Source organism: Paroedura picta, chromosome 16 (assembly GCF_049243985.1).
Source record: "Paroedura picta isolate Pp20150507F chromosome 16, Ppicta_v3.0, whole genome shotgun sequence".
In the NCBI taxonomy this organism is placed as follows: Eukaryota; Metazoa; Chordata; class Lepidosauria; order Squamata; family Gekkonidae; genus Paroedura; species Paroedura picta.
In genome coordinates, this window is record NC_135384.1 from 29,361,876 (window position 1) to 29,389,747 (window position 27,872).

Here is a 27,872-nt window from a genome sequence, read left to right on the forward strand (position 1 = left end):
GCGGAATCCCTCAGTCCAGGCCCTCTGCATCCTGCAGCCACACAAGCCTCCTGGGGTGTGGAAAAGCACCAGATCCAGCTGGCCGATAGAGCAGACCAGAAAGAAGTCTCATCATCCACTGTCCCACCCATCCCCGGCAAAAAAATCCAAAACACTGGGACACCCTCCTCTCCCCCCCCCCCTCCCCGCCTCCATTTCTGTTTCTGGCGAACACCAAACATTGTTGTAATGTTGTTATAATATAGAATATATATATATTTTATTATTATTCACCCGTTAACTCCAATATAGGTCAATCGTGAGCCAATTTCCAGCAGTTACATTCCCTTGATCGTATTTGTATGAAAATGTGATTAATCGGGGGTGCAGGGAGGGGGGGGGGAGGCCGAACTGCTGAGGCCGACGTGTCGGTGCGCTCCAAGGCCCACGAGACAATCACCAGAAGTGTCAGTGGATGCTCTGCGTGGCCAGGTCGGCAGGTGCCGTCTCCTCCACGGAAGGGTCTCACCTCGGTGGGAGCAGGATCCGCGAGGACCGATCCTTCCACCCTAGCCCGGCTCCTTAGTGGCTCTGCCCGCGCTTTCCCGGGGACGGCCGATTACTGCAGCACCAAGCCTACCTGGGGACAGCGGCCAGGAGAAAGGGAAGCGTTAGGATCTGCCCCGCCTCACCTCAGCCGGGGCGTCAGAGGCCTGGTTAGCCTGGGAGTCACTCCTGCCTTACGTTGCTCATTTGTACCCGGTGATGATCTGATTCTTCTCTCCCCAATAAAGCGCTTCCTTTTCCTAAATGATGCCTAATGATTGGGAGCAATTGGAGGTTCTCAGGGGGGTAACTTCGGGGGCTGATGCAGTGCAGGAAGTCAAGAAACCATTGGGCTCCTAGCATGGCTCAGGAGGGGCCCTGTCATGACTGTTTCAGGTATTGTTCTTATGTTACATGTAAACCGGAGGGCGGTGTTTGTGTGTGTGTGTGTGGACTGTATCTTGATTCCAAAACAAATAGCAAAAAGTTTATGCAATGTTTTTTCCCTCCAACTTATCCCTAAGGACTAGAAACCAGGCAAGCCCAAGCAAAGTTCCCAGGGGCTCCCCAGCAGTTGCCCGATGGGCCAGGAGAGGGCGCCTTCAATGCCTCCTTTTTCAGCCTTCCAAATCACATTGGCTTTTGAGCCTTCACGTGCGCAGTCCGAGGGGGCTCAAAACGCAACGGAAATTTGGGAGGCTGCAAAAACGCCCGTGCCCTTGACTTACCTTCTCAGGCCCCATGCTGGGACATTTCCAATTGTAAAGATAATACTGCAAGTTTCCATCTCCGATCCCGAATTTCAGCTTCTCCAAGAAGGTCTTGTTCTCCATGAGATCCAGTGCATTGAAAACATCGAAGCCCCTCTGCGTGGAGCCGGGGAGACAAAATGGAAACCTCCCTTAGGCACTGCGACCCACCTTTGCCCACGTCTGATATCAGGTTGTGGGGTGCTTTTTGTGTGTGTGTGTGGGGGGGGGAAGACTACTGGCCGAAAGTAAAGCCTCCCACCCAAGAGAGAAACTCACCAGCTTGGCCAATATGAGGGCATCGTTCATGAGGTCCAAGAGCGGAGTCTTCGTGTGGACGTTGTAAAAAGAGTAGGCGGCCTTCAAGCTCTTGTGGGTGGGGTGGTTCATGATGGTCGAGGGCAGGGTGTAGAAGCTCAGGAAGTCCGTCACCTCCCCGTGGGCGTTCTGGAGGACGAGACAATGGCAGGCACGGGAGAACCCAACCCCTGGTGCAAATCACACTGCGCTGGGCCTTTGGTCAGGGAAAAGCTGCTGGGATGGGGTAGTAACATCGCCCTGTTCGTGTTTAAGAGATGAGAAAGCTCTGCCGGGCCCACCTCTACCTGCGCTATGGGCCTCAGCCCCCTCCCACCAAAGGATGTCATGCCCCACACCCGAATCCCCAGCTTTCATCTTTAAAAAGTAAACCTCTAGCCCAGGGGTGGCCAAACTGTATCTCTCCAGGTGTCCGTAGACTACAGTTCCCATAAGCCAGGCCATACATGCAGCCTCTGGTAACCTTTCCTCACATTTGCTCATGGGGAGCGTGTGTGGCTACAGCTTAAGGGCAGAACAGCTGCCCAACGTGTGGAAGGTCCCCGGTTCAAGCCTCAGCAGCGGCTGCCTGTCTGCGTAGACAACAACATTGACTTTCAGTGATCAAGGGCCTGATTCAGTATTAGAAGAAGGAGGGGAGCTGGGTTTTTATTCCTCGCTTTCCACTACGCAAAGGAGTCCCAAAGTGGCTAACACCTTTCCCTTCCTCTCCCCACAACAGACACTCAGTGAGGCAGGTGGGGCTGAGAGAGCTCTGACAGAACAGCTCTACAAGAATCAGCGTTGAGGAAACTGGGACTGGCCCAAGGTCCTCCAGCTGCCTGCATGGGGAGGAGAAGGAGGAGTGGGGAAGCAAACCTGGTTCTCCAGATCACAGCTCTTACTAGTAAGCTATTATTTGGCAGTTCTGTGTGTTCATATATCCTGCCCTGAGTGATAACAACAGCAGCAGCTGCTGCATGCCTACAGAACTTCCCTGTCTCAAAAAGTACTTCACGTTCGCTCTCTCTGTCATCGTCACAGGGCTGTCAGGGCTGTGTACTCAAGACAGTAAATTTAAAAAAAAATCCCAATTTTTTAGTAACAAAATAACCAAGACAAAATGCGCTGCAATCTGAACAAAGTACGTAAACTGGGCACATCTGTGTGCGTGCATATTGCATACCATTTACTCTGCTAATTTAATTTGTGGTATGCAGTGCACAGGAAAGCTTCCGGGGATCCTTGAAGCCTGAAATTTATTTCAGGGGCTCCTCCACAGCCAAAAGGTTGGAACAGGCTGCTCCAGCGCCTGCTCCAGAGTTAATGGGCAGCGAAGAGAAAGGCAGACAAGAGGCTCACCTCAACCACGAATGTGTCGATGATGTTCGGCTGGGGCAGGAACCAGTGCTCCACCTCTTCCTGGTTCATGACCGGGGTCAAGTGGAACTGCTTCAGGTACTCTGCCAGGAGTTTGTGTACGGCAGGGATGTCTCTCTGCTCCATGCACCGCAGCCCTGGCGTCTTGGGCGTCTAGAGAAAGGCAGGGAGAAACAGAAGAGAACTGCTGAGGAAGGCTACTGGGGCAAGCTGTTTCCAGGAAGGAAGGCTTCCTCAAGCACCACGGAGCCAGTTTCACGGTGGAAGGGGCTCTTTCGGAGCAGTGGTTTTTCCAATCATCTGGTGAGCCCCTGCATTTCTTGGAAGAGTTATCAGTAGATCAGTACAGCTAGATAAGTGCTCTCCGAAGAAGGGCTTTGGAATTGGAAACTGTGCAATGGACTAGCACACAAGCTGTTTCCCTGTAGCAGAGGAACCAATTCTGGCCAAGAATTACTGCTCTAGTGGCAGTGAGCTGGTGCAGCATAGTGGGCTTAAGAGTGTTACGCTGGGATCTGGGAGACCGGGTTCAAATCCCTGAAGGTCACTAAGTGACTGTAGGCCGGTCACACACCCTCAACTGAACCAACCTTGCAGGGGTCTTGTGAGGACAAGACACAGGAGAGAACAACAAAATTAGTCATTCTAGGTCTCCAGTGGAGAGAATGGCCGGGTACGACGGATGTGCATGAACACACATCTTTGCTGCTACTGCACCAATTGGGATGTGGAGAGGGGAGAAACCAAGGACATTTTGGGGACAAGAAATGGAAGCTGCAGAATGACCCTCTAATGTGAGCAATGTAGATTCTCTGATATGACCGAGTCAGATTCTTTGGTTTGGCATGTGCCACGTTGTATATGGGAGAGGGACGATCTCCTGCGGGCACAGTCAGCTTCCAACAATCAAAACAGGTTGGGGTCTTCCCCGAGAACACCACGCTCCATTCCTGCTGGCAGGCGGGGAGATTCACAACCCCTCCCCACAAGGTTTTTACCCCTTGGCCCCAGCACAGACCTCGGGCAGCCGGTAAAGCTTCATGGTCCGCTGCATTGTCATGTTCCTGCTGAGGTGGGAAAACTTGACTTCGATGAGCTTGCGCGGGTTCAGGGACCGATGCCAGTAGCTGCCAAACGGACGGAAAACCTCCCGGTTAATGCATTCCATTCACCCCCTTGCACCTGGCTCCTCTCCCCAAAGCCTGACTTAGCCCCCATAAGCAAAGACTGAGCATGTCAGGATGACCCTTAGTGCACCCTCCGTGGGACGCCTGTGGATTTCTGAAACACACCTCGTTGGCCACTACAGAAAATGGGAGTCCTGACCTAGATGGTCCCACGGTGATAGCTTGCCTAGGGCACCAAAAATCCCTAGGGGGCAGCCCTGGGTGGGTCACCATGCCAAGTACATCTGGAACGATAGGTCACCGTATTGAAAAGGCAGGGGACCACAGCTCTCGAGCGCCCGAATGCACAGCTTGAGAAACTTCGGCTTCACCCCCATTTTACGTGGGCTCCAACTTCGTGGCCCGTTGCCCCAAAGAGGCACGCACCTCCCAATTCTACTTTTGCTCCCAACACCTCCCCCGATCAAGCGCCATAGATTTGCTTCCTGAGGGTTTTAGGGCCAGGCTGGTTCAGTCACAAGCATCCTCTCATTGGTGCAATGCTTGTCTTAATTGCCGTTTGATGGCTCCTTTCCCGTTTGCCTTTACTAATGCAGAGGCCAGGAATGACTCTCCACACTTACAGAGCGTGTTTCAAGGCCCGGGGGGGGGGGGGGGGGGAGCCCGGCAGTTCGGGCTGTGCAAATTCAACGTGACGAAAACCTCTCTGGGAAGTGAGGGAAAGAAGCCGCCGGAAAGGAGAGATAAAATCCAACCGGGATGCAATCCAGCCCTTACCGACAGGTCCCGACCGGTTTGGGAAGCACCACGCCAGCAGTGTACACGGCCTGGAAAATCCCCTCCAAGTGTACCCGCCGGGTGATCTCTCGGATCAGAACCGGTGCCACCCTCTTGGAACGCAGCTTCTTGTGCACGCAGAGGAAGTTTATCTCCACCATTTTCTTTTCCCTTTACAGGAAGAATAAATAAATTAATAAAAAACCACGAGGAAGACTCGTTTCTGCTCTCGGCAACATCACAGGGCCAGGCTAGGCCTTGAAGACACCCAGAATCAACCCCCCCCCCCACACACACACACACACAGCACCAAGTTCACCCCGTGACAATCACCTGCTCCCAACCCAATTTCCATTGATGAGTTCCTGGACCCAGCCAACAACCCAGCCCAGTTGGAGACTATTCACCGTGAAGGGCAAAAGGTGGAGGATGGCCAAGGAGGCCCACACACTACGAAGCCCCTTTCCCACTTTCCACTTCCACAACACACCGCCAATAACATTCAGAGACTGGACCACTCCAATTATGGTTTATTTTAATGTTAAAACTATTCAGTTTGAGGGGAGCTAACCAAATGGTGGTGGTAATAAACATACTGCTAATAATAATAATATTATAATAATAATTATGGAAATTCTGAATCCAGAGGGGAGGAGGAGACTTTTCCCTTGGTTCTGTAATACTTCCATGTGAGGATAAAACAGAGTAGAGGGTCAAGGCAAGGTGTAAATGAAGTAAATAAATCTCTTCTAAAGTGTAAACTTATTCCAGTGCTTTAAAACAGTAGAGTTTTGCATGCTAAGTTGCATTATCTGACCCATTCATGGAGTTTAAAAGAGCATGAGGATGCTGGCTCTTCTCCACCAGAGTCTGTTCACCAGGACAGCAAGTGGACTGGGGTCTCTGTAAAACCAGGCCGAGACAAAAAAACCGCAGTTACTTACACGTCGTATATGTGGACAGTAGCTGGAATGGCGCTGATGAAGCCAACCAGCTTCTTGCTCGAGATGACTCTCACCCCGCAGTGCCACTGGGGCAGCCAGCCTGGGGGACGCAACGCCCTGGAATGAAAGCGAGTCCTCGTGAGATGCCATCCCCCCACGCAGAGCCCCCGCAAGGCTTTGGGTATGAGCTGTACCCGAGCAGCTGCTTAACCAATCCAAACCTGCAAAGAGGCTGGGAACTGACACCGTTCGTCCACTCTGGTTTTGCAGAAGCCCAGACACGGCTGTTTGCATTTGTACTCCAGTGTGAAACCGTGTCAACATAGGACTCATCAAAAAATTTGATACCACCTCCCACACTCAACAACTATGACTAGGATTAAGCACCGTAAGAGTCCCAGAGAATGGGTCTCCCACACAGTGCTTGGGGGTGCCATGGCACCTCCCCCCAAAAAAAAACCCAACCCTTTTGTGGTGTATGTCAAATGCTTTTTGAAAACGGTCAAGGATTCTGATAGGCTGCACAGATTAAGATGTGTCCAGTTAAAGAGAGCTTCTGCCTGAAATACTGAAGAGCTATTGTTGGGAGATTGTTAGATAAATCCTCAGTCCCTGAGGATTGGTGGCCGTTGTGTCACTGGCTCAAGCTACCGTGGCAGCCGTTTTCGGATGGAGTGAACTGCCCTCCCTCAGAATTCCAGAACAGCCCACAGCCTCCTTGCATTCAAGAAACGGCCAACGACAGCTATGGTGAACGTTCTTTTTTCCCTCGTTACAACAGATTGAGGCGTAATTTTACCCAACCCTAATTCCTGCACTTTGTTGCCCCCTGATTCTGCTGCTCACATTTCTCCCTTTTCATCGCCTTATAACCTCTATTTAGTAAGGAACACATGCCTTTGACGAGGTGGGACCTGGTCCAGCAAGGCTTAGACTACAGCCATGTTTTATGATCATAAAGACAGATCTTATCATGTTATCTGTACTGTTTTTATTCCAGTTCCATGTAAACCGCCCTGAGCCTCAGGAGAGGTTAGTATAGGTAGGTAGGTAGGTAGGTAGGTAGGTAGGAAGGAAGGAAAGAAGGAAGGATAAGGAAGGAAGGAAGGAAGGAAGGAAGGAAGGAAGGAAGGAAGGAAGGAAGGAAGGAAGGAAGGAAGGAAGGAAGGAAGGAAGGAAGGAAGGAAGGAAGGAAGGAAGATAAAGATGCAGGTGTTACTTTGGTTCGCTACAGAATGAAAAACAATAAGATTGACACCAAAAAAAGGTGACAAAAGGAATGGAGACTGTTTCCGAGTTCCCCGTCGCTTACCACAAGAGAAACTCTGGTGAATAATCAAAGCGGAACATGTTGTCGTCATCTTCCACGTAGTTCTCGTTCAGCAAGGTGTACAGCTCTTTGAGCTAAAGAGACCAAAGGGAAGAGTAATCTGCTTATTGAGGGGAAGCGGCCGCTTAAGGCAACAGCATTATCCGACGAGGCACGAACGGCAAGGATTATCCCAGGGCTCCCGCGGAGAGATAAAACAGCAGGCTAGAATAGCGCTGGGCACAGAAACCTGGGAAAGGCCTGGGTTCGGGTCCTACCTGTGGTTTTCCAGCAAGCTGTTCTCACAGGTTTCCATTTCGGTTTTAGGTTTCAAAATCCTAAGCCTCAGACTTGTTGAGGAACAACACAATAATAATCGCAAACCAGCTCAGAGATTAAAAATCTGATACGATGGCTTTTTTAAATGAGAAAAACAAGATGGTAAGCTCAGGCAGCAGCAACTGGCCTCTCTTCTAAGAGGCGAGATCAACCAGGAGGATCTGACGGTGCTCCGAGGCCTCATGTCTAAATGAGCAACTTGGTTTAGCAGGTCTGTGAAAAGCGTGTGGAGAACAGGACTGGAAAAGCCACAGGCAACAGTAGGACCTGCCCGGCTCAAGCAAACAAGGCAAGCTGAACAACAATTAAAGGAGGAAGTTCTGCCCAACAAGCCAAAACAAACTCATTGGGACGTGGATCCAGACGGGTAGCCATGTTAGTGGCGGCAGAAAGAGTCCAGGAGCCCCTTCCACTACCAGGATCCATAGCTGGGGATGAGCTCATAGCCTGCTGCTAATTTTGTTAGCCTTGACGGTGTTCTGGGACTCCTGCTCGTTTTCAAGTGGAATTTAGAAGGTGCGAAGGAGAAGGGAGAGGAAGTTTGGTCCGATGAAGGAAGGTGAAGGACGCAGAGCCCAACAGCTTGGCTGTGGTGCGGGAGAAGGAGAGAAAACGAATGTGACCAGATAAGGTGGGCACCTATTAATGTTACGGGAAGGGCTAAAACACAGAGGATTGCAGCTCTGAGACCCAGACAGGAAATGACAACAGAACTCCACTTGACAATGGGGAACCCCAGGAGAACAGGAGGAGACTGGTTCAAATTGGGGGAGGGGGAGGGACTTCCAGGATGGTTACTGCTGCCTCATCCCTACTCACCACACCTCGATCCCCCAAGTCCAGGGCATCCCACATGAAGCCCTGAGGCAAGGTGTAGGGCTCCTGGCGGATGTGGTCCTTGTCTGGTTCGACGGGCCCGTGGGTATTCACTACTTCTCCTGGGGTGGGGAAAAAGAAAAGGGAGAGCCGGCTTCCTCCATGCACAACAAACAGTCCCCTGTGGGGACGCTCCGAGCCCTGCTCTCTGTGGCCAGTCTCCCAGGAGTCCGCAGCCTGAACAGGGATCGCGGTGCAGCAGCTGAGGACGACTCTGGGCCTTCAAGGTAGGTGCTTTGGATCTGGCACAGCCCCACTCTCCCCGCTCCTCTTAAGTTTCCCCAACACGTGTCCAGCCTCCTGACCACTTCCCTTCCAGTGTCTCATGTGCTTCTGGCCACAGCAGAGTAAGGCTGTGACTGCACTACCTCTCAGAAAGCCCACATCTCCTTCCTTCAAGGGCCTGGAAAGCCATATCCTCTAACCCCTCTCATGACACATGAGCAGCTTTTTAGGGGATGCACAAGCCAGGGGGGGAGGGGGGGCTGATGGGGGTGGGAAATGCTGCCAAGTTGCAGCTGGCTTATGGCAACCCTGTAGGCTTTTCAAACCAAGAAAGCGGGTTCCCACTGCCTGCCTCTCCTGCAGGCCCCTGATATTCCACACCCCAAATCAGCCTGGGCCGACTCGCCTTAGCGTCCAAGATCTGATGAGACCAGGCTAGCCAGCTCAGAGCAGAGGTTCTGATACACTCATCTTATCAGTCCACATTCACACCTTAATTGCTACTTTTAAAAAAAAACAGCTCTCTCTAGTCTCTCTCTCAATCCTGCTGGAAATAACAAAGAGAGGGGAAACAGATTCTTGACGCGCTTACCTAATTTGGGGACCGGCTGCGTGTCCCAGAACTGGTAGCTCCGCTTTGTGGCCTCTTCCATGGTCTTGGCAGGTCCATGTGTGACCGAGAAGAGTTCTATGGCCTTCTGAATCTCCTGGATCCTTTCTGCAGGCAACGAATTGACTTGCAAAGGCAACGAATTGACCTGAAAGGGGGACAAAATGGAAGGAAGGAGGAGGGGGGGGGGAATCAACAAGCTAGTAGGCACCAACGGCTCATCCCGCTCTAAAACCCTACGGCAGGGGTGACCGGGGTGCGCCTCTCTAGATGTCCATGGATCCCAATTCCCATGAGTCCTAGGCATGATACTGGCAGGGACTCATGGGAATTGTAGTCTATAGACATCTGGAGAGCCACAATCTGACTGAGAAAATATTATTCCTTGTAATTTCATCCTGTTTTATTTTAGATGATGATGATGACATTTGGTTTATAGCACCTTGTCAACCTTGTCCATGCCAGTGTGGAAAAATAAAGACAGCAGCATGCAAAGTCATCTACCCGACCACCTCTCTGCCTACATGGTGATCCTTGCCTTCAAATATTTACAACCTACTGTCCCCACCCATATTCAATGCTACCTGGAGGACAGCTAAGTGCCACATTTTTAACATTGCATTACGGATGAAGCAGCTCCCAAGAGGACATGAAAACGAACCCCCACGACCTGCGGTTCCTTTAACGGATCTACGAAACTGGGAGAGAGGGGACCCTAGTGCAATATCTGCTCCCCACCCAAGAGGAGGCAGCTTTCCCCCACCCTCCACAATTTAGCCTCAACTGAAGGGTCAATACATCCACCTGCCTGAAAGTATTTTCTCCCCCCCCCCTTTTTTCTAACCTTTGCTGACTGATCTTGGGCCAAATCAATCTGGTCCCCTTTTTCCTTCTTCCTCTTCTGTTTCTGCTTCTTCTTCTTCTTCCCCACGCCGTCATCTGTAGGGCTGGAGCCTCTGGAACAAAAGCAAGAGAGAAGGCAGACTTTTAAGGGCTGAAGGGGGCAAATAAGGCTTAGCCATGCTGTACGCGTGTGTGGGAGGAGGGAACATGTCTGGGGCCAAGGCTGGCTCCTCTGGAAGACGTTTTGCTACGTGTGTTAAGAGAAAACTCACTCGTGCTTGACAGTTTAGTCCTGAATGGGAAGAACTGGAATCATTAGTCTGGCATTCAGAGGGGATGAAAGGTATAAATTCAACAGGGATTTCACACAAGTACAGTATGGATTTCTTTTTTTAAAATGATCTGAAGAGAGGGAGGCGTGGTAGAATATTTATTAGTTCAGAGCATGTATATGGTGCCTTTCACTCAACACTGGCCCCTGACATCAGCAAGCTCCACGCAAGGGGACAAGGCAGAAGTCTCCTTCAACCTTGCAACCATTGCCCAAACTCTGGGAATAACCAACACAGAACTACTTCTCTGTCACTCGGTGGGAAATCGCCATGTATCGTGTCGGTGCTCTTCAATGGCTTCGGGTCACTTCTGATGGCTTGGCATCTCAGCGGAACACTGACTGCAGCCCAGCTGGGTGACCTGGGGCCAGTCCCAGTTCCCTCAGAGCTCTCTCAGACCCACCTACCTCACAGCGGAGGGAGAGGAAGGGTGGGTGATTGTAAGCCACTTGGAGGCTCCTCTGGGTTGTAAAAAGCGGAGTCCAAAAAGCAGCTCTTCTTCTCCCTGAGGTCTCTTATGCAGCTTTCCCCAGAGCCTGGCTTGAAGGCCCATTTTCTAGTCTTACACCCCCAAACTCCAGGCAGACCCCTATCTGGTTTGCCCACCAACGAAGATTTGGCAGCCACCCTGGCTCGCTTGTACGACTGCTGGCCTAGTCTTCACTTTATCCCTCCCCTAATGTTAAGCCCAGAGCAAAATCCACTGTTTTTTCACTGGTAGCGCCTCAGACCTCAACTCACACTCAGCCTGCCCAACCGAGCTGCCTTAAGTTTAGAGGCCTGCAAATCCTGCCTTGCAAATCTGCAGCTAATCTGGTATGAGAATTGCCACAAGTAATCCTTTCCGGAACCAGAGAGGCAGCAGAACACGCCTGGGCAAGAAATTAAACAATACAGAAGTTCTTCAATATGGCGTGGGTCACACTGCGGCAAAACTAGGCAGGGAGAACCAGAACGAATTCTGAAGCACAGGCCAACCAGAACCTGCACCGATCCATTAATAAACAGATTTGGTCTTATGTCACCAGCTCATTCGCGTGCAATGGCCAAAGATTTCCCTGTTCCTCTGTTCTACGTACACCACCTCGAGACGTCACGGTGAGGGGTGGTATATAAGCCAGCTACCCAGCTAGCTAAGCAGGCAAGCAAGAAGACGGGCAAGCAAGCTGTCTTAAGCAGGCTCAAGCTAATATCTATCTATCTATCTATCTATCTATCTATCTATCTATCTATCTATCTATCTATCTATCTATCTATCTATCTATCTATCTATCTATCTATCTATCTACCTATCTACCTACCTACCTACCATACCCTCCCCTTGTGGCTCAGGGCGGTTTACACATAACACGGGAAACAAAATCCCAGTCACCCATAAAGCTCAGTATCGGTAGAAAAAGCAAGGGTCCGGGAGCACCTTAAAGCCTAACAGAAATGTATGGGGGCAGAGGAGCTTTGGTGTGATATTCTGTTAGGCTTTAAGGTGCTACACCCGATTTTAGCCAAAAGGCCGAGGAGCCAAAATCCTGCAGGCTCAGAGATTCTGTGTGTGCCTGCAAAGAGAGGTAGAATCATTCGAGCACACATTTTTTTAAACTGTGATTTTATAGTAAGAATATCCGTAAAGAATCCTTTGACCCATTGCTGGAAGATTTCCCTGGTTGAACAAATAAAACCAGACTCGAAGATCTTTTGCCTGATAGAAACAATTATACATGCCGGGTGGCTGGATACTGTGCCCAGGTCTGCAGATTCAAAAGGAAAAAAATGTGGCATTTCCTAAGTCAAGGAAGATTGTATGAGGCAACTTACACCAGGATCAACAGGTGTTTTAAAGTTTTTATTAGTATGAGTTATCGTTGTACTTATTTCAATTGAATTATCCAAGCAGCCAACTGTCCATCCATGTCTTTGCATATATATACTTTGACTGAGACTGTCCTTGCATGGACAAGGTTTTCTTTCTCTGTCTTGTACTGAATTTAGTCAAAGGCCCAATAAATATATTTGATTGGACTTTAAGGTTCCACTGGACTCTTGCTCTTTTCTACTGCTACAGACAGATGAACATGGTCACCTGTCCGGAGCAAAGCTCAATCCGTGACCCTTGAGCCAGCTGCTGTTTCTCGGCCTAATCTACTTCACTAGGTTACTGCAAGGCTAGAATATCTGTTGGTGACATCCTCCCAAACAAATGCTGAGAAACAAATACAATTTAAACTCAAATGTTGTTTTTTTAAACATAAGGAAGAATGTTATGGATCCTGGAGGAATGCTGGGAGGGAGTACAAACCATCAAAACAAATAAAGCAAAGGCCAGATCAGGGCCTCCTTAAATGAAGCCTAAACAGAGAAAGGTGTTTTTGTTGCAGGATTCAGGCCTAACCACAAACTTGGTAGGAACCTGTTAGGGGCAACCCAGAGGCTCCACACATGGAAAGTAATGCCTTTTCAGCCGCTGCAGAGTAGGCTTCTTTGGCATGAACACTGCAGGTGGCTGGCATTGTGCCGTGCAAGGCCTCCAAACCTTTTGAGTCTGCAGGAATCTTGGGAATTTTGACACAGCCTGGTGGGGTCAGCCATAAAATGGCCATGACAAAATGGTGGCAGCGGGGGGTGGAGCCAGCCACATAATGATTACCACCGCTTAACTTCAGGAATACCACGGAGATCCTTGTTGTAGTGGTGGCAGCTGCTGCCAGCCAGAGAAGCATCGATGATACTGGTAGACATCCAGAGAGCCAGTTTGGACACCCCTGCTCTAAGGACTTGAACGAGACAATCCTCGCAGATCCTACTTAATTCTTACCCCACTTTCTAAAGAAGTTCTCTTCCCAAGTACTGAACATTTCAAAACACGCATTTGAGCACTGTGCTCAAATTCCCACAGCTTTGGTCTGTCTCTTTCTCTCTCTCTCTCTCTCTCTGGTGGGCACCATTATGCTGCACATCTAGATTTCATGAGCTACACTACTTCAAAAAATCAACATGAAACACCAATCAAAGAACTAAGTCGGTCTGTATTCAAATTGGGCAGGCTCATATAGCACACTCCCAAGTGTGGCAGCAGAACCAGAAAATCAGGTTGGTACCAGAGAGCAGGGAAAATCTCTGGAACAGGGAAAAGGGGAGGGGGGGAGAGAACTTTCCTGGAAAATCGTTTCTTTTTTAAAGGTCCTTTGTAGATCAACTGCCTTCAATTCCTCCAGCCCCTTTCTGTAGTATTTCTGAATAAAGGATAACTAAGGAGTTTCATAAGTGGGGCATTGTTTTGTAACTGCTTCACCATAGCCTCATGGAAGCTCTCCAAAAGCACAGCTTAGGCCTTTTGCAGGGTTCCAGATGAGCAATTACTTTAGTCAGCATTAGGCAAAAGTTCCTTATCTCAAAATCGTCAAGCCTTGCTCTTTCTTCCTGGACTAGTGATTGGAAGAGGGCAATTTTGAAACCAGCTGGTGTGTGTGTGTAATTTATGGCTATGTAAGGATAAGCGATTGATAAGAGTGACAAGGACTCTGAGGACTGGTAAACCAGTAACATCTAATGCTGGTGAGAACACTTAGAAGAGCCCCAAAGTAAATTGGGGGGGGGGGCACTGTGTTGGTTTGAAGGAGCAAAACAAAGTTGGAGTCCAGGGGCACATTTAAGGTCAGTAAAGTTTTATTCTGAGTGTAAGTTTTTTTAGTGCACTCTGTTGGTCTTAAAGGTGCCAGTGGACTCATATTTTGTTCTGCTGCTCAAAAATGTGGGTCAGAACGCCTCTGGAACAACAAGCCTCATGATGCAACCCCCCCCCCTCCCTCTTACATCACTATAGATCACACACACGCGGAGGGCTAAGCAAATGTGACTCCACAATAGTAGAAAACATGCACCAGCAATTCTGTAACCTGTCAAAAATTAGAAAAGCCTCTCAACAGATCAAGAAAAGCTGGCTCCAATGAGTGAGGGAGGGCTATCCCTTCCAATCAGGCATAATCAACATTTTGCGCTCTTCCCCGGAGTAGCAGGGGTCACCAGAACACAAACTGGAAAGCAGCTGGTGAAACGAAGTACTCCCAAATTAAATCTGAACCAATGCAATTTCTAAAAGCCATCAAGTGACCTGACAGGCTTGGTTCAGACACAAAAAGAAATCTGTTTATTTTAAGTATATGGTTATTCCGTAATACCGTGACTCGTTCACATTCAGTCATTCCTCAGTCCTGGTTGGCTTTCACTCTTGCCTACATTAACACAGCCAGTACCCCCAGCCTGCACTGGAGCAAAGACATTTCCAGTACATGAGCCAGGGTGTTCCCGCAGAACCACAGCTGACTGGGTAAGAAGCCAACCTCAACCCAGAGGTTTTAGGTCACGGCTCGAGGTAACCTAAGGAGCTGGTGGCATGACTTGCCTTCAGATGACCGGAAGACCCATAGTTCATTGAACCGGACATCTGAATTGAACTGGCTCTTCAGTTTTGAAGTCAGCAATATACCGCAAGTTCCTTTCTGAGAAGGCAACTGACTTCTGTAAGTTTATTATTATTTACAAAGGGGATGTGATGAATCACATCTGCAGAGAAGACCCCACAATTCACAACTAATATGCCGTGGAAGCCCCTAGGCACTGGGGGGGATTTATTATTTTCATTTTAAAATAATTAAGATCCCCCCCCCCCCGCTCATACGGACAGGTCAACCCGCCCCCTTCTGAAGCGGCCAATTATGAGGCTGGTGGGAACAGGAGGGGGCCTGACCATTCAAAACTATGACAGTTGAGGCTTCCCTCTTGGAGTCAACCTGTGTTGGCACCAGGGAGGGTTTTGTTTTAACGGGGCGGGGGAGGACAGAGGAGCCTGGCTTTTCTGAAGAAAATAATTATATTTCCAGAAAATATCTTTTAACTAGTAGCTGATCAAGCTCATTCTGGAAGGTTTCACCAGTCGGAGCACACTTTTGGTTGTTTTGGGTCAGAATAAACTATGTTATATATTATCTCTTCTATTTTGTTACCACTCATGGGATTTTCTATAAACCAGCCAGAGCTCTGGCAAGCCCCAGGGGTGGGTGGGCAGAGGGGCCTGGCTCGGCTTAATGCAGGCTGTGGCCCAACACTAGGCTAAGCCAGGCTCCTGGTGAGTAATGTGTAGTAATGTCACTGTGAATATATGTTTGTTACCTATGTTATGATTACTGTTTACATTGAGGCATTGTTAATGACGTGATTATTGAACCATGCTGGACTGTATTATGTAATTTACGTTCTCTGTAAACTGCCCTGAGCTGTAAGGGAGGGCGGTATATAAATCTGAATGAATGATAAAGTATCACATGCAACTTCTGAGGGACATGTCACTTCCTGGGGGAAGGGGGCGGTGGACTGGCCAGCTGACATAACTTCTGGTGTGCCTCTGCATTCTGAGAAAAAAATGCAGGTGTGCCTCCAGGGTCACAAGGTTGAAACAGGCAGCTGCAGAGACAGCTGGTCACATTTACAGACCATTTTCTTCCCACCTCACTCCCCCCCCCCCCAATTTACGATCAGGTAATAACCAAGGAAACGTTCTGCCGTTCCCATCAACAAGCCAAACTTACAGAAAATAATTTTTTCTAAGGGCATTGTGAAAACAAAGGCAGTATTCCATGTATCCCTCATGTTGTATGTAAACCGCCCTGAGCCATACGGAAGGGCGATATAGAAATCAAATAAATAAATAATTCCCAAACTGCACAGCTGGACTGAACTCCTAGAGGGAACAGCAGAAAAAGAGAGGTTTCTGTGAACTGGAAGGAGTCACATACAGAAAAGGCAGCTTGGTCTAGAGCTTCTCCTCCCGCTCAGCAGGCACAAGGCCTCGCACGGAAAAGAAGGCGGCAGCCATCTCTGGGGTGAAAAGTTCTCTGAAATGAGAAATTCTAATGTTTTAAAAGGTGCTCATTTTTACACCACCTCATGTGCTGAGTCAGGCCAGCACATGGACCCCCACCCCTTTTTATTTTACTCTTCCAGCAATGCTGCTGGATAAGTCATACAGAAAAAAAATGTTTGGGGCCAAAGTCACCTATTGCGTTTTTCCAAGAACAGGAATTTGAACTTGGGTCTCACCAAGGCCTAGTCCACTATTCCAATAACACCCTCCCCCTTTTGTGTGTGTGTGTGCATGCCAGAGCCACAAATATTAGAACAGTCCTCAACCTTTCTGGCCCGTGGGTATCTTCTGAATTTAGACACAGCACGGTGGGCAAAGCCACAAAACAAGCGGCCACCTAACATCTTCTGCAGCTCACCTTCGGGCAGACAGGGAAGATGCTGCTGGGGGGGGGGGGTGCAGCTGATGACAAAGCAATGGCTCTAATGCCAATGATACCTTCTGGGGCACCCATCAAGTGTTTTCCAAAAGGAGGTGGGGCCAGGCTTGATAGGTGCCACAAATCTTGTCCATCCCACCTTCACAACAACCTTGCGAGGTAGGCTAGACTAAAACTGAGCGGCTAAAGCCAGCTGACCCAGCATGCAGCCTTTCCAACCAGCCAGCCGCGCACCGCTTTCCGAAGAGTTGGTGCAAAAGGAGATTTGCAGCAGAGCGGCTAAGGCGGAAAAGGGGTCCCCTGAGCATGCGCAGAGCGAGCGCGATCCCCGTGCAGCCTGCCGTTGCCGGCAACGGGTCGGTCGCCAGCTGCCCCGCGTTCTGGACGGGCAGGGCGGGCGACCACTCAGAGAGCAGCACTCGGGCCCCTCGACCAATCACGGCAGAGGCAGGGGGGAAGGGGGCGGGAGGAACGCGCGCTTTCACTCAGCCGGACCAGGGCGGCTCCCCTCGGCCGGCGCCCGCGATGCCGCCCACCGGCCCGGGCTTCGGCTTACCCCCGGTTGTGGCTGTGCTCGTCCTCGTTCTCGCAGTCGCTGCACTGCTCGTGGACGCTCTCCTCCCCCGGCGGCTGCTTCACTGCTGTCTCACTGTCGTCCGCCATCTTGGCAACGGGAAAGCCTCGCCGGCTGCCGCGCGTGCGCAGTGCCGGACGCCCAGCGGCCGGGGAGGACGCTCGGACCGCGGTGAGCCCTGGGACGCGTAGTTTTCTTCCACGGTGACGGGAAGTCTGTGGCCGAACCAATAGGGAGAGGCGGGGGAGGAGCAGTTCCGGTAGAGAGAACGGACGAAATTGGCGGAGGCATGACGGGAGTTGAAGTTTCCGGTCCAGTAGACGACTTTTGACCAGGTAAATTGCAACCGTGGATGGGGAATTATACTTTTCGTAATTGCAGGACACAGTTTGAGTCCAGGGGCACCATGAAGGCTTATGTTTATCCCTCTATTTCCCTCCCAGGGGACTGGATCAGGGCGGTGTGCATCATCATCATATAATATAAATCATATGCACTTAAAACTGTTCATTAAAATTGGACGTTAAACTGTAATTAACTAAAAATTAGCTTGAGCAGGAGTTTAATGTAAGTATTTAAACTCAACACCGGTTTGCCTTCTGTTCTCCCAGACTAGAGTATGCTCGAGGGCGTCTTTTGGATAGGGAAGGGCCAGAATAAAACCTCTCTGGTTTTAAAGGTGTCCTGGACTCAAAGACTCCCTCCTCAATTGTGACCAAGTGAAGCAAGTTTGACTGTGCTCCAGAGCCAAGTTGGGAGTCCAAGGAGCACCTTTAGGAGCAACAAAATTTTATTCCAAGTGTAATCTTTTGGGCGTGCACACACTTCACCAGACCCAGTGAAATGGGAGCCACCAGTCCACATAGGTAGGTGGAGGCTGAGCAGTAAAATCAGCATACAGCAGAATGATGCTTACCAGATTCAGGTGCCATCCAGGAGGAGCAAACTAAGTTCATAAGTTTATCATTTGCCTGGGGAGGAGGGGGGACAATGAAGGGAATTGTTAAGTCCAAACTGGGGATTATTGGACAGCTGCGTCCTTAATTGTGGACTCACAAAAGAGTCTCCAAGCCACAAATTTGGCGAGCAGGGACTCCTGCAAGATCTCTCCCTGCCCCAAATGTGGGTAGTCCTAAAGGTGCTGCTGAGTTTGGCTCTTTCCTACCCACCCGTACTTTGCACATGGCTCTGTGGCCTTTAAGAGCCTCTTGTGACGCCAAGTGGTAAGGCAGCAGTCATGCAGTCTGAAAGCTCTGCCCATGAGGCTGGGAGTTCGATCCCAGCAGCCGGCTCAAGGCTGACTCAGCCTTCCATCCATCCAAGGTCGGTAAAATGAGGACCCAGCTTGCTGGGGAGTAAACGGTAACGACTGGGGAAGGCACTGGCAAACCACCCCGTATTGAGTCTGCCATGAAAACGCTGGAGGGCATCACCCCAAGGGTCAGATATGACTCGGTGCTTGCACAGGGGATACCTTTACCTGTGGCCTTTGCCGGACCATCCGGAAGTCTCCCGTTCCCCACTCGCTGCAGCCTGCCCTTTCTCCCCCAGGGCTTCAAATCCCAGAGCAGCTTCCGGATCTCAGCAGCAGCCATTGGGCAGGTTCGGCCCGCATGACCTCTTCTCTCCAATCGGAAGCGAGAGAACGTGGGCACGGGGGAAGCTCAAGGGAGGGCGGTGCGTGAGGCAGTGCAGGCGGGTGAGAAGGCGGCCCGGGGGGGGGGGGGTGTCTGATTCGGATTGCCGTGCGATCCTAAGCAGCCTTGGCCCTGGTTTGTATGGGGGGGTGGGGAGAGACCACCAAGGGAGTCCTGGGTTGCTACATGTGGGGATGTCAGCGTCCAGATGGGACCTGCGGAGTCCCTGGAATTCCGCCTAAAGAGATCAGTCCCCCTGGAGAAAAGTTCCAGCTCTTTAGCAATATTCCAGGGTGCACCACGTTGTTGGCCCTTCCTCTTTCTTCCTGGCTGTATTTATTATACTATTCAGGAAGAAAGAGGAGGACATGGGAATTTGGCCCAAACCATAATCCAAAAACAAAAGTTAAACATCATTTTAAAGTGGTGTGTGTCCTATACTTTTTCTGATCTTTAATGCATCTTTTCTGATTTTTTTCCGTCTAGGGAAAGATGTTTTTGGTGGGCCTGACAGGAGGGATTGCGTCTGGAAAGAGCACCGTGGCTGCAGTGTTGCGGGAGCTGGGCTGTGCTGTTGTCGATGCGGATGTCATTGCCCGACAAGGTGAGCCCTCTGTAAGCGGGGGGGGGGGGGTCGCTCTCTGCCAATGAGGACCAGTCTGCTCAGTTGAGGGCCAAGCAGTTCAAATTGCAAGAAAACAAATGACTCCATACCTGATTAACCCCCCCCCCCAAATATTTCCCCGATAGGAGATGGTCCTCAGCAAGGAATGTCCCACCATAGTAGTTGAGCCCCAATCAGGAGGAAGCTCTCAGCAAGGAAGGGCTAATAAAGAAGTCAGCTCTCTGCTACACACAAACCAGACCAGAAATGAGGGGGGGGGGGCAAACTGTGGCTCTCCAGAAGTCCATGGGCTACTATTTCCAGGAGCCCCCGCAAGCACGCGCTGGCAGCCAGAGAGCCACAGTTTGGCCACCCCTGCAATAAATAAGGGTGTTGATCTCTGGGTGCTTCTAATTCCCTTAGTGGTCCAGCCGGGCTTCCTGGCCCACCAGCGCATCGTGTGTGCTTTTGGTCCCGAAATCCTCATGGAGAGCGGCGAGATCAATCGCGAAGCCCTGGGCAGCATTGTTTTTTCCCAGCCTGAGAAACGCCAGCTGCTGAATTCCTTCACGCACCCCGAGATCCAGAAGGAGATGTTGAAACAAACCTTGAAGTACTTTGTGCTTGGTAAGCAGGTGGGGACGGGGAATAGGGCAGGCAGGTTTGTGCCGAAGCCTGTTTGGACAACTCAGCCTTGTCGACAATTGCAGGGCCCTGCCTGGTATTTCTCCCCTTGCAGGCTGGCTAGCAGCCAGTGGCCTTTTGTTGGCGTTTGTCCTTTGGCTGCTCCTGTCCTGAGGATTCTCCCGTTTTTGTCCCTGTCCTTTGTGTTTTTGGCTCCCTCGAGGTGTCTTTAAAGAGCACGCTCCGCAGGGTCTTTGGGAAGCATTGTGTAGAATGTCACACCTTCCGAACGGCTCAGCTGCCCCTCCCCTCGGCTCTTCCATAAAAGCTCCTTTCCAAACTCGATAAGGCAAAAGAATGCTTTTGGCAGCTGGGATTTCTGCAGCCCCTTTCTGTCCCTTCCCCTTCTGCGCTCCCGATAAACTCTTCACAAAAGCAAGCTGTCAGCCTCGTCTCCTCTCCCGCCTGATAGGATGGCCGGCTGCTTCGGAGGGTCTCCAAGGAAGCCCTGTTGAGGGGTGTGGGCAGGATAAAGGGGGGAGAGCTTCCTGGGGAGGTGTGGAGGCATCCGAGCCTCCAGCTTCGAAGCCCGTGGGCACAGGTAGATCCCTGGGCACCTGTTTGCGGCATGGCTGGGAGACTGCTACTTATGAAAGCTGCGGTAAAGACTGTAATACTGAAACATTTTTCCAAATGTCTGATAGAATCTCCCCCCCCCCCTTCTTTCTCTAGGCTACCGGTATGTGATCCTGGATATCCCCCTGCTCTTCGAAACCAACACGCTGACCAGGTTCATGAAGCACACGGTCCTCGTGTACTGGTAAGGGGGTGGCGAGGGGCTCCATAGTCTTCCTGTTGGGCCCTGCAGGGCCCCTGCCTGCTTGGGGGGGGCTGGGTTCGGAAGAGGATGCGAAGAATTTGCAGGGAGCCCGTTTGGTTCAAGCGTGGCGGCTTCTAATCTGGAGAGCCGGGTCTGACTCCCCGCTCCTCCACATGCAGCCAGCTGGGTGGCTGTGTGCGAGGTACAATCCTGTTAGTGCTGTCCTCATAGAGCAGTTCTGTCAGAGCTCTCCGCTCCCTCTCCCCCAACTCACAGGGTGTTGTGAGGAGAGGAAGAGGAGCTGCTTTCAGACTCCTTCGGTTCGTGAAAAGCAGGATGTAACAACCAACTCTCCCGTTTTATTCCCTGTGGCTCTAATGACTGTGGGCTACTGAGATGCTTTCTGACCTCCTTGCTGAGCCACATTCTTCTCCCCTCCCTCCCTCCCTTAGTGACCCCCCAACCCAGCTGTCTCGCCTGATGCGCAGGAACGGCCTGACCCAAGCAGAGGCGGAAGCCCGGATCGCCGCCCAGCTGCCCCTGGACCAGAAGGCCAAGATGGCCGGCCACATCATCGACAACTCAGGCAGCGAGGAGGCCACCAGGAGCCAGGTCCTGAAACTCCACTCCTTGCTGGAGGACTCCTTGGACTTCATTTGGGTGCGCCTCGTGGCCGCCACAGCCGTGGTGGGGCTCGGTGGCCTGGTGTATTTCCTCCTGCGGCACCTCGTGTCTTAATTTGCCAGGGGGGCGTGTTTTTGGAAATGTTGCAGACTGGAATCATCCGCTTAGGGAGAAGCTATAGAAACGCACGGCGTGCCGTGAGCACTGCATCCTGACCACTGAGGGCCACGGGCGTCCCTTGCCGTGCACGAGGTCTGCCCGTCCCCTCCTGGGGTCCTGCTTCGGCCACCTGAATCCCGGAAGGGTACGTCCATTGTCTTCTGTGCCACAGATGACTCACGAGGCCCCCAACTGGCCTGAGCTCAGCACAGACCGCTTGTGACCAATATGAAATCTCTGTGCACTGTGAGAATTGGGGGACGGGAAAGGGCTTTGCCACGCCCTGGAGGATTCCCTGTCCAGAGGAAAAGCCAAGCTTGCAAGTGTTAGCCTGCGTTTATTGTTCCACACAATGTAAAAATTTCTGCTTTTCGTGCTTTTGTGATCAGCCACACGATCCAGATGTTCACATGATACTTTTCTGATACAGTCTTTGCAAGTATGGCCCAGAACGCGTTGGTTCTTTTTGTCGTGGGTGCGCCTTGAATTCAGCCTGCTGATGTCAAGTGGGTTTATCCGGGTTTATCTGGGTACAGTCGTGTTTTTTTTTTCAACCTGCCTTCTCTCACAGTCCCTCTGGAGGGCCAGAAACAGGGCAGAGAGGCTGAGGCCTTCATAAGTACCTAAGATGAGCCCTGTGGGATCAGACCAGGGGTCCATCCAGTCCAGCCTCCCGTCTCACACAGGGGCCAGCCAGTCCCTCTGGAGGGCCAGCAACAGGGCAGAGTGGCCAATGCCTTCCTAACAACATCAGAAGTCCCCTGCTGGATCAGGCCAATAGTCCATGTAGTCCAGCCTCCTGTCTCACACAGGGGCCAACTACGGTGTGTAAAGGCTTCTCCCAGTGCTGCCTCCTGGCTCTGGGATTGAAAGGTTTAGTGCCTCTGAACATGGAGGTTCCCCTCAGCTGGCATGGCTAGAAGCCACTGATAGACTGATCCTCCACAAATCTATCTAATCCCCTTTTCATTTTCCTACTGGCGCTGTGATATTGCTGATGGCTTGTTAAAATGTATGTACTTTTATTTTCAAGGGTAGATGTACCTCCCCTTTTCCTGCAGTCTTTTTGCAGTTCTGTTTGTCCCCTGGTCTGTTCCTTCCCCACCCCACTTTTTCCATGGGCCTTGGGGGATCCCATTAGGAGCAGGCCCTGCCCCAGTCTGGCACCAGGGGGCGGTGCTCACCCAGTTTCCCCAGCACAGCGCCCGTGATTCCAACGTGGAGTTCTAGCCTTTCCGCTCTCTGGGGACTCCCTCGGAGATGTTCTCACAAAACGCTAGCCAATGTGCTCTTTCTTTAAAGAAAAAACCATCAAGTTTCCCATAAAAATCAAGTTAGAACAGAAACAGAATCTACAATCCAATCTAAGAAAAAGTCGCAGTGGTCTTGCAATTCCTCTGGTGGGCTCCTGTTCACCAGATAAGTTAGCTTTGCCATTATACTGCAGACTCCTCGAGCTTCTCCAGCCCTAAATCCAAAGCAGGCAGGTCTTGTTGCTTCCCAGTTCAAATGCAGTCTTCAGTAAGGTCAAAATTGGGCAGGTTCAGGTTTATTCACATCCCACATCCCACTTGGGGTGGCTCGCAGCAATGCACAATAAACTCAACTAAAATACATTCAAAACAAACAAAACATCAGGCTCTCCCGACTGACCTGGCAGAAAGGCCGGAAGCCCCTTGCTTGCAGACTGCTTGGACTGGTTTTCGGTGGACACATCAGCACAAATGCAGTGCAAACAAATGAACACTCACACACATACACAGATCTGTAAATAATAAATGTGGCACAATGTCGGTGTGGGCTGGACAGATTTGAGGCCTCGGAGGATGGATATGAGGGAAGGGAACTCACGCACATCCCCGCCACTCTGTTACACCTCTGCTCTGCCCAGCCATTTCCCCAAGGACGTTGTACTGATTAGCTCACACTTAGCAGGTGTCAAGAGCACTGATAAATTGGCCAGAGTCATCATTATGCCAATACAATAATAAATAAATACATTTATTGTTTTGCAAATAGACCATTGTACACGGTTTGGCCAAACCGAACGAGAATGCATACAGGTTTCTTCGACGAGTGTGTGCACATGCCTGTTGAATTAACAGTTCCCCACATCATGAGCCATGCGATGCTGACGAGGTCTTGTACTTTTGCAAATCCCGGCCTAGTGACAATCACGGCGCGCCTTTGGGTCACAGCCAAGTCATCGTGACCTCAACAAGGGGCGTTCAGAGGTGGCTCAGCCAGTGCTGCGTTCCGCACACAACCCCAGGCTTCCTTGGTGGTCTCTCATCCAAATATCAAGCAGAGCCTGCCGTGCTTCACTTCCAAGTTCAGACAAAACTGGATTTGGCTGGGCTGCCACGCTGCTGAATTCTGGCGTAGGATGGAGGTATGTGCAGGATAGGTGAAATGAGAAGTGGTGCGACACCAGGTTCTCCCCCAAAAACGCCGCAGGTACTAGACAGTTCCTGGGGTGTGGAAAGTTCTCAGTGAACATGTACCTGGCGCAGCACAGATGTCGTGGACGGTGGTAACCGCAGCATTGCGTTGCCCTAAAGGGGTTCCTTCCCAATTAGCGGGAGGGGCCTTTTCAACAACACACCCTGTGTTGCCCTATTAGCAAACCCCTTTTCTTGGCCGGGTGACATGAAGTACAATCCACCGATCGATGGCAGATTCTCTCATCAGTATGGGCATTACTTATAATGAGGCGATGCGTCCGCCTTCATCAATTATGGACAAGACTTTCCCTGTGGAGTAACCGGGGTCCTTTTCTAGTATGGGTATTGGGGTGGATTGGCGCCTGAAAAGGACCCCCCCCCCCACAACACTCTCTCTTCCTCCCTCCCTCCCCTCCCTTTCTCTCTCATTATGCATCTCAAGGACAAGTGCTTTGAAGTGTTTTGCCTCGGAAATTATATTTGCGTGCATTTGCATACCGGTTAACAACTCAACATCCAGGAGAGAGATGTGGCGATTCCCCCCCTAACCTTGATTTCTCCGTTCAAAGCTCAGCTTCAACAGCAAAAACGGTCAAGAAAACCTCCGCGCCTTCAGAAACGTGAAATTTCAGACGGGTTTCCGTTTGCAAAGTGCAGTTCCCCTCCCCATCCCGCCACAACCTCACAATGCACTCCTGGGAACCCCCCCCCCAAAAAAAAATACATTGGGGGGAATTGGTGGGCTGCAGGGGGAGGCAATCGGCAAAAATCCCTGGCCCTTCTGTCTGGGAAAATGCTCCCCTGGGTCCAGACGCATCTCAGGATCGGTTCTGTGTTTCTAATTATGTCGCAGCCCAGCCGAACAGCCAAACTCAAGTCTTTTATTCTTATTTCAACATCTGCTGCAGAGGTTCCCACCCAACATTCTCAAGCAGGAAGAAACCTTTTCAACAGCAGTCGTGACAAAATCCAGAGGAGGAGAATTGGTTCTTATATGCCGCTTTTCTCTGCCAGAAGGAGTCTCCAAGCAGCTTACAAGGTCACCCAGCTGGCTGCATGTGGAGGTGTGGGGAATCCAACCCGGCTCTCCAGATTAGAGCCGTGAAGAGGGCCTGTGGCTCAGTGGCAGGGATCTGCTTGGCCTGCAGAAGGCCCCAGGTTCAATCCCAGGCATCTCCCCCTAAGAAGGACTAAGTAGGAGGTGATATGAATGACCTCTGCCGGAGATCCATGGGGAGGGGCCATAGCTCAGTGGCAGAGCATCTGCTTGGCCTGCAGAAGGTGTGAGGTTCAATCCCAGGGCCTCTCCAGCTTAAAGGATGAGGCAGGAGGTGATGGGGAAGACCTTTCTCCACCTGGGACCCGGGAGAGCCCCTGTCAGTCCAAGTTGGGCCAAGGGGTTTGGTTCAGGAGAAGGTCACGTCTGGAAGGAGAACAATGTGATGGGACATTGATTGTAGTTCCTATGCAACGAGGGTTGGAATTTTGTGTGACATTCTAAGCACTTGCCCTAAATCAGGCCTGAGAAAAAGAATTGCAACACAGGAAAAACGGGAAGATGGCGGACTGCTTGGATGGGCGTGGCCACTCGGCTCAGCCTCCCCCAGGCCCTTGTTGGCTTTCCCACCAGCCTCTTCCCCCATAAGTGGAAGGCCTGGCCCCTCCCGGAACCTGCCCCCGGGCACTCTGGAATGCAGCTGGAAAGAATAGCTAGGGGGACTTTTAGATGCTGCCCCCTGCCGTAGGGCTTGGGGGGGGGCTGGGCGGGGGTCTCCGAGTCCAAGACGACCTTTCCTCGGCCGCCTCTTTTGGGCTGCCAAACATCTCGCGGGCGGCCCGGCATCTCGCTCAACCTCTCCCGATCGATCCGCTGTGTCTGGATCTCGGCCTCCAAGCGGTGGTCCCTCGCCTCCCCTCGCGGCCTGCCTCTCTCCTTAATTGAAGTGTGTTTGAGAACATCCTCCCAGCACAAGCCAAATATTTAGTTGCTGCAAATTGGCACTCTGGATCAATTACTTGCTGACTTGACAAGTGTCACTTTCTTCCCCTCGCTGCAGCTCCTCCCCCCGGGGAGGGGGGGGCTCACGAGGCAGCCTCTGACTCTAGATCCTGCGACTGGGGCGCCCCCCCCCCATACACACCCACCCACCCGTGCAGCCCAGGTCTTTGACTTCCTTTGCAAGCACGTTTTTCATCAGGGCCGGCAATCTATCACCCAGGCCAGGATGAGATTTTCAATGAAGAAAAGTTCTTCTTTCCACATTGCTTTTGTGTGGGCTGCTGTCTGCTGGGGACTTTGCTGCTCCCCCCCCCAGCAGCCTAAATTTGGGGGGGGGGAATAGTCCCTGGGTGTGGGCATTTATCACAGCAGTAATTCTGGGCCTGCTACGCAAGTGACTGCTTGGATATTTCCCTTGAAATGTGGCTTGGAGTCATTGTTGCTTTCCCCCCCCAGCTCTAAGATGGGAATCTCATGGAGATTTGGGGAGAACAATTTGGGGAGAAGAGAGACCTTGGTGGGGTCAACTGCCATTCCGAAAGTGGGGTATTAAAAAAAAAAAACAGCTCTTCTTCTAAAAAACAACCACCAGCCCTTGGTTGCTAGTGGCGTCTGGACCGTATCTTGGGGTTTCACCACTGATGACTTGAGCTGTTTTTAGTTCCTTTCTCCTGGTCCTCATGTCTGCCCCCAAGATTTCGGGTAGGCGGCTCTGCAGTTCCTTCCAGGAAAAGATCCAGGGAAATCTCCCAGCTGCAGAGCTGAGATTCTTCCAGTCCATTCACACCTACAAGTTAAAGAACTTCAAGCCAGAAGTTTGCTACATCAACCACCAAGTTCTGGCAAAAGCCGCTCCGAGACAGCTGTGATTCAGCTTGGGCGCAATCCGAGGCAGGAGAGAAGGAAGCGTTTAAGGCAGCAGGTGCAATCATTCTGTGAGCTGAAGTGCGATGCGGAAGATTGCGCTGAATCTCCAGAGGGAATCGATCCGGAGGAATCTAGGACAGCATCTTCGGACCACGCAGGTGTCCGCAACGTCCGCTCCGCCCCGCCACAGCAGGTTTGCTCTGCTGTGATGAAAACTTGCCCACCCGTTACTCCCCTTCAAAAGTGCCCGAAGGAGTCCGTTCCCCCCCTCTCACTTTGGTACTGTTGCTTGGCAACAAGCACCGGCTCCTGGTGGTGTTTTGGGATCCAAGATGGCCGACTCTTCCAGTCCTTTGGGGCCAAGAGTCTCTCCCTTGCTGCTGCGATGTCTCTTTTGCTCTGCAAGCCAGCCCAGGGATAATCTACCCCAGCTTTCCAGATCTGAGTAGCCATGCTGCAGGGTTGAAGGGTTTCTCCTCTGCCTTCCCTATCATCACACTGGAGATTCCCCACCTGGATGCGGCAGCCCTACTGCCCTCCTGCCGCTTGGCTGGCTCCCGGCCATCTACAACACTGGTGGGGCTTGGTTTCCCCTCGTCGTTGCTGGCCGGGAGTGGGTTGGACCCAGCCGGTGTTGGCTTGAGCCCAGGCAATAATCCGTAAAGCCTTCTTGGGGCCACGAAATGTTGTGAGGAAACTGCACGGCCAGCACAGTTGGTCATATCCTGGCTGGCAGGCCATCCTGGTCATGCTCAAACACAGGAAGGCAGAAAGCTGAACAGGGAGAAAGGAAGATGCAAATGGGGCTCCCAGGCAGCCTTAAGCCTGTTTGGGAAATCTAAAAAAGATGCACACAGTGACTTGTAGAGTCAAGAGGCAGGAGGGCTGGTGGTG

General features: G+C 51.3%; 2 protein-coding genes across 4 annotated transcripts; one reads left to right on the plus strand and one right to left on the minus strand.

Moving 5' to 3' along the window:
* Window positions 1-220: 220 nt before the first annotated feature.
* NMT1 (N-myristoyltransferase 1) lies at window positions 221-17,360 on the minus strand. Its single transcript, XM_077315823.1, has 12 exons — window positions 17,183-17,360; window positions 10,003-10,114; window positions 9,141-9,306; window positions 8,267-8,385; window positions 7,112-7,203; window positions 5,800-5,916; window positions 4,856-5,026; window positions 3,970-4,078; window positions 2,934-3,104; window positions 1,554-1,721; window positions 1,254-1,391; window positions 221-619 (listed from the first exon to the last, which is right to left on the minus strand). The coding sequence occupies exons 1-12, from the start codon at window positions 17,287-17,289 to the stop codon at window positions 599-601; spliced, it is 1,491 nt and encodes a 496-aa protein (XP_077171938.1). The 5' UTR covers window positions 17,290-17,360; the 3' UTR covers window positions 221-598.
* A 40-nt stretch (window positions 17,361-17,400) lies between these two features.
* On the plus strand, window positions 17,401-22,120 carry DCAKD (dephospho-CoA kinase domain containing). Of its 3 annotated transcripts, none has more exons than XM_077315825.1 (5): window positions 17,401-17,535; window positions 19,324-19,441; window positions 19,865-20,068; window positions 20,798-20,885; window positions 21,338-22,120. In XM_077315825.1, the coding sequence occupies exons 2-5, from the start codon at window positions 19,330-19,332 to the stop codon at window positions 21,621-21,623; spliced, it is 690 nt and encodes a 229-aa protein (XP_077171940.1). In that variant the 5' UTR covers window positions 17,401-17,535; window positions 19,324-19,329; the 3' UTR covers window positions 21,624-22,120. The 3 variants fall into 3 exon arrangements, with proteins under 3 accessions (XP_077171940.1, XP_077171942.1, XP_077171941.1); XM_077315827.1 differs by lacking the exon at window positions 17,401-17,535 and adding an exon at window positions 17,916-18,066; XM_077315826.1 differs by lacking the exon at window positions 17,401-17,535 and adding an exon at window positions 18,950-18,972.
* Window positions 22,121-27,872: the final 5,752 nt, after the last annotated feature.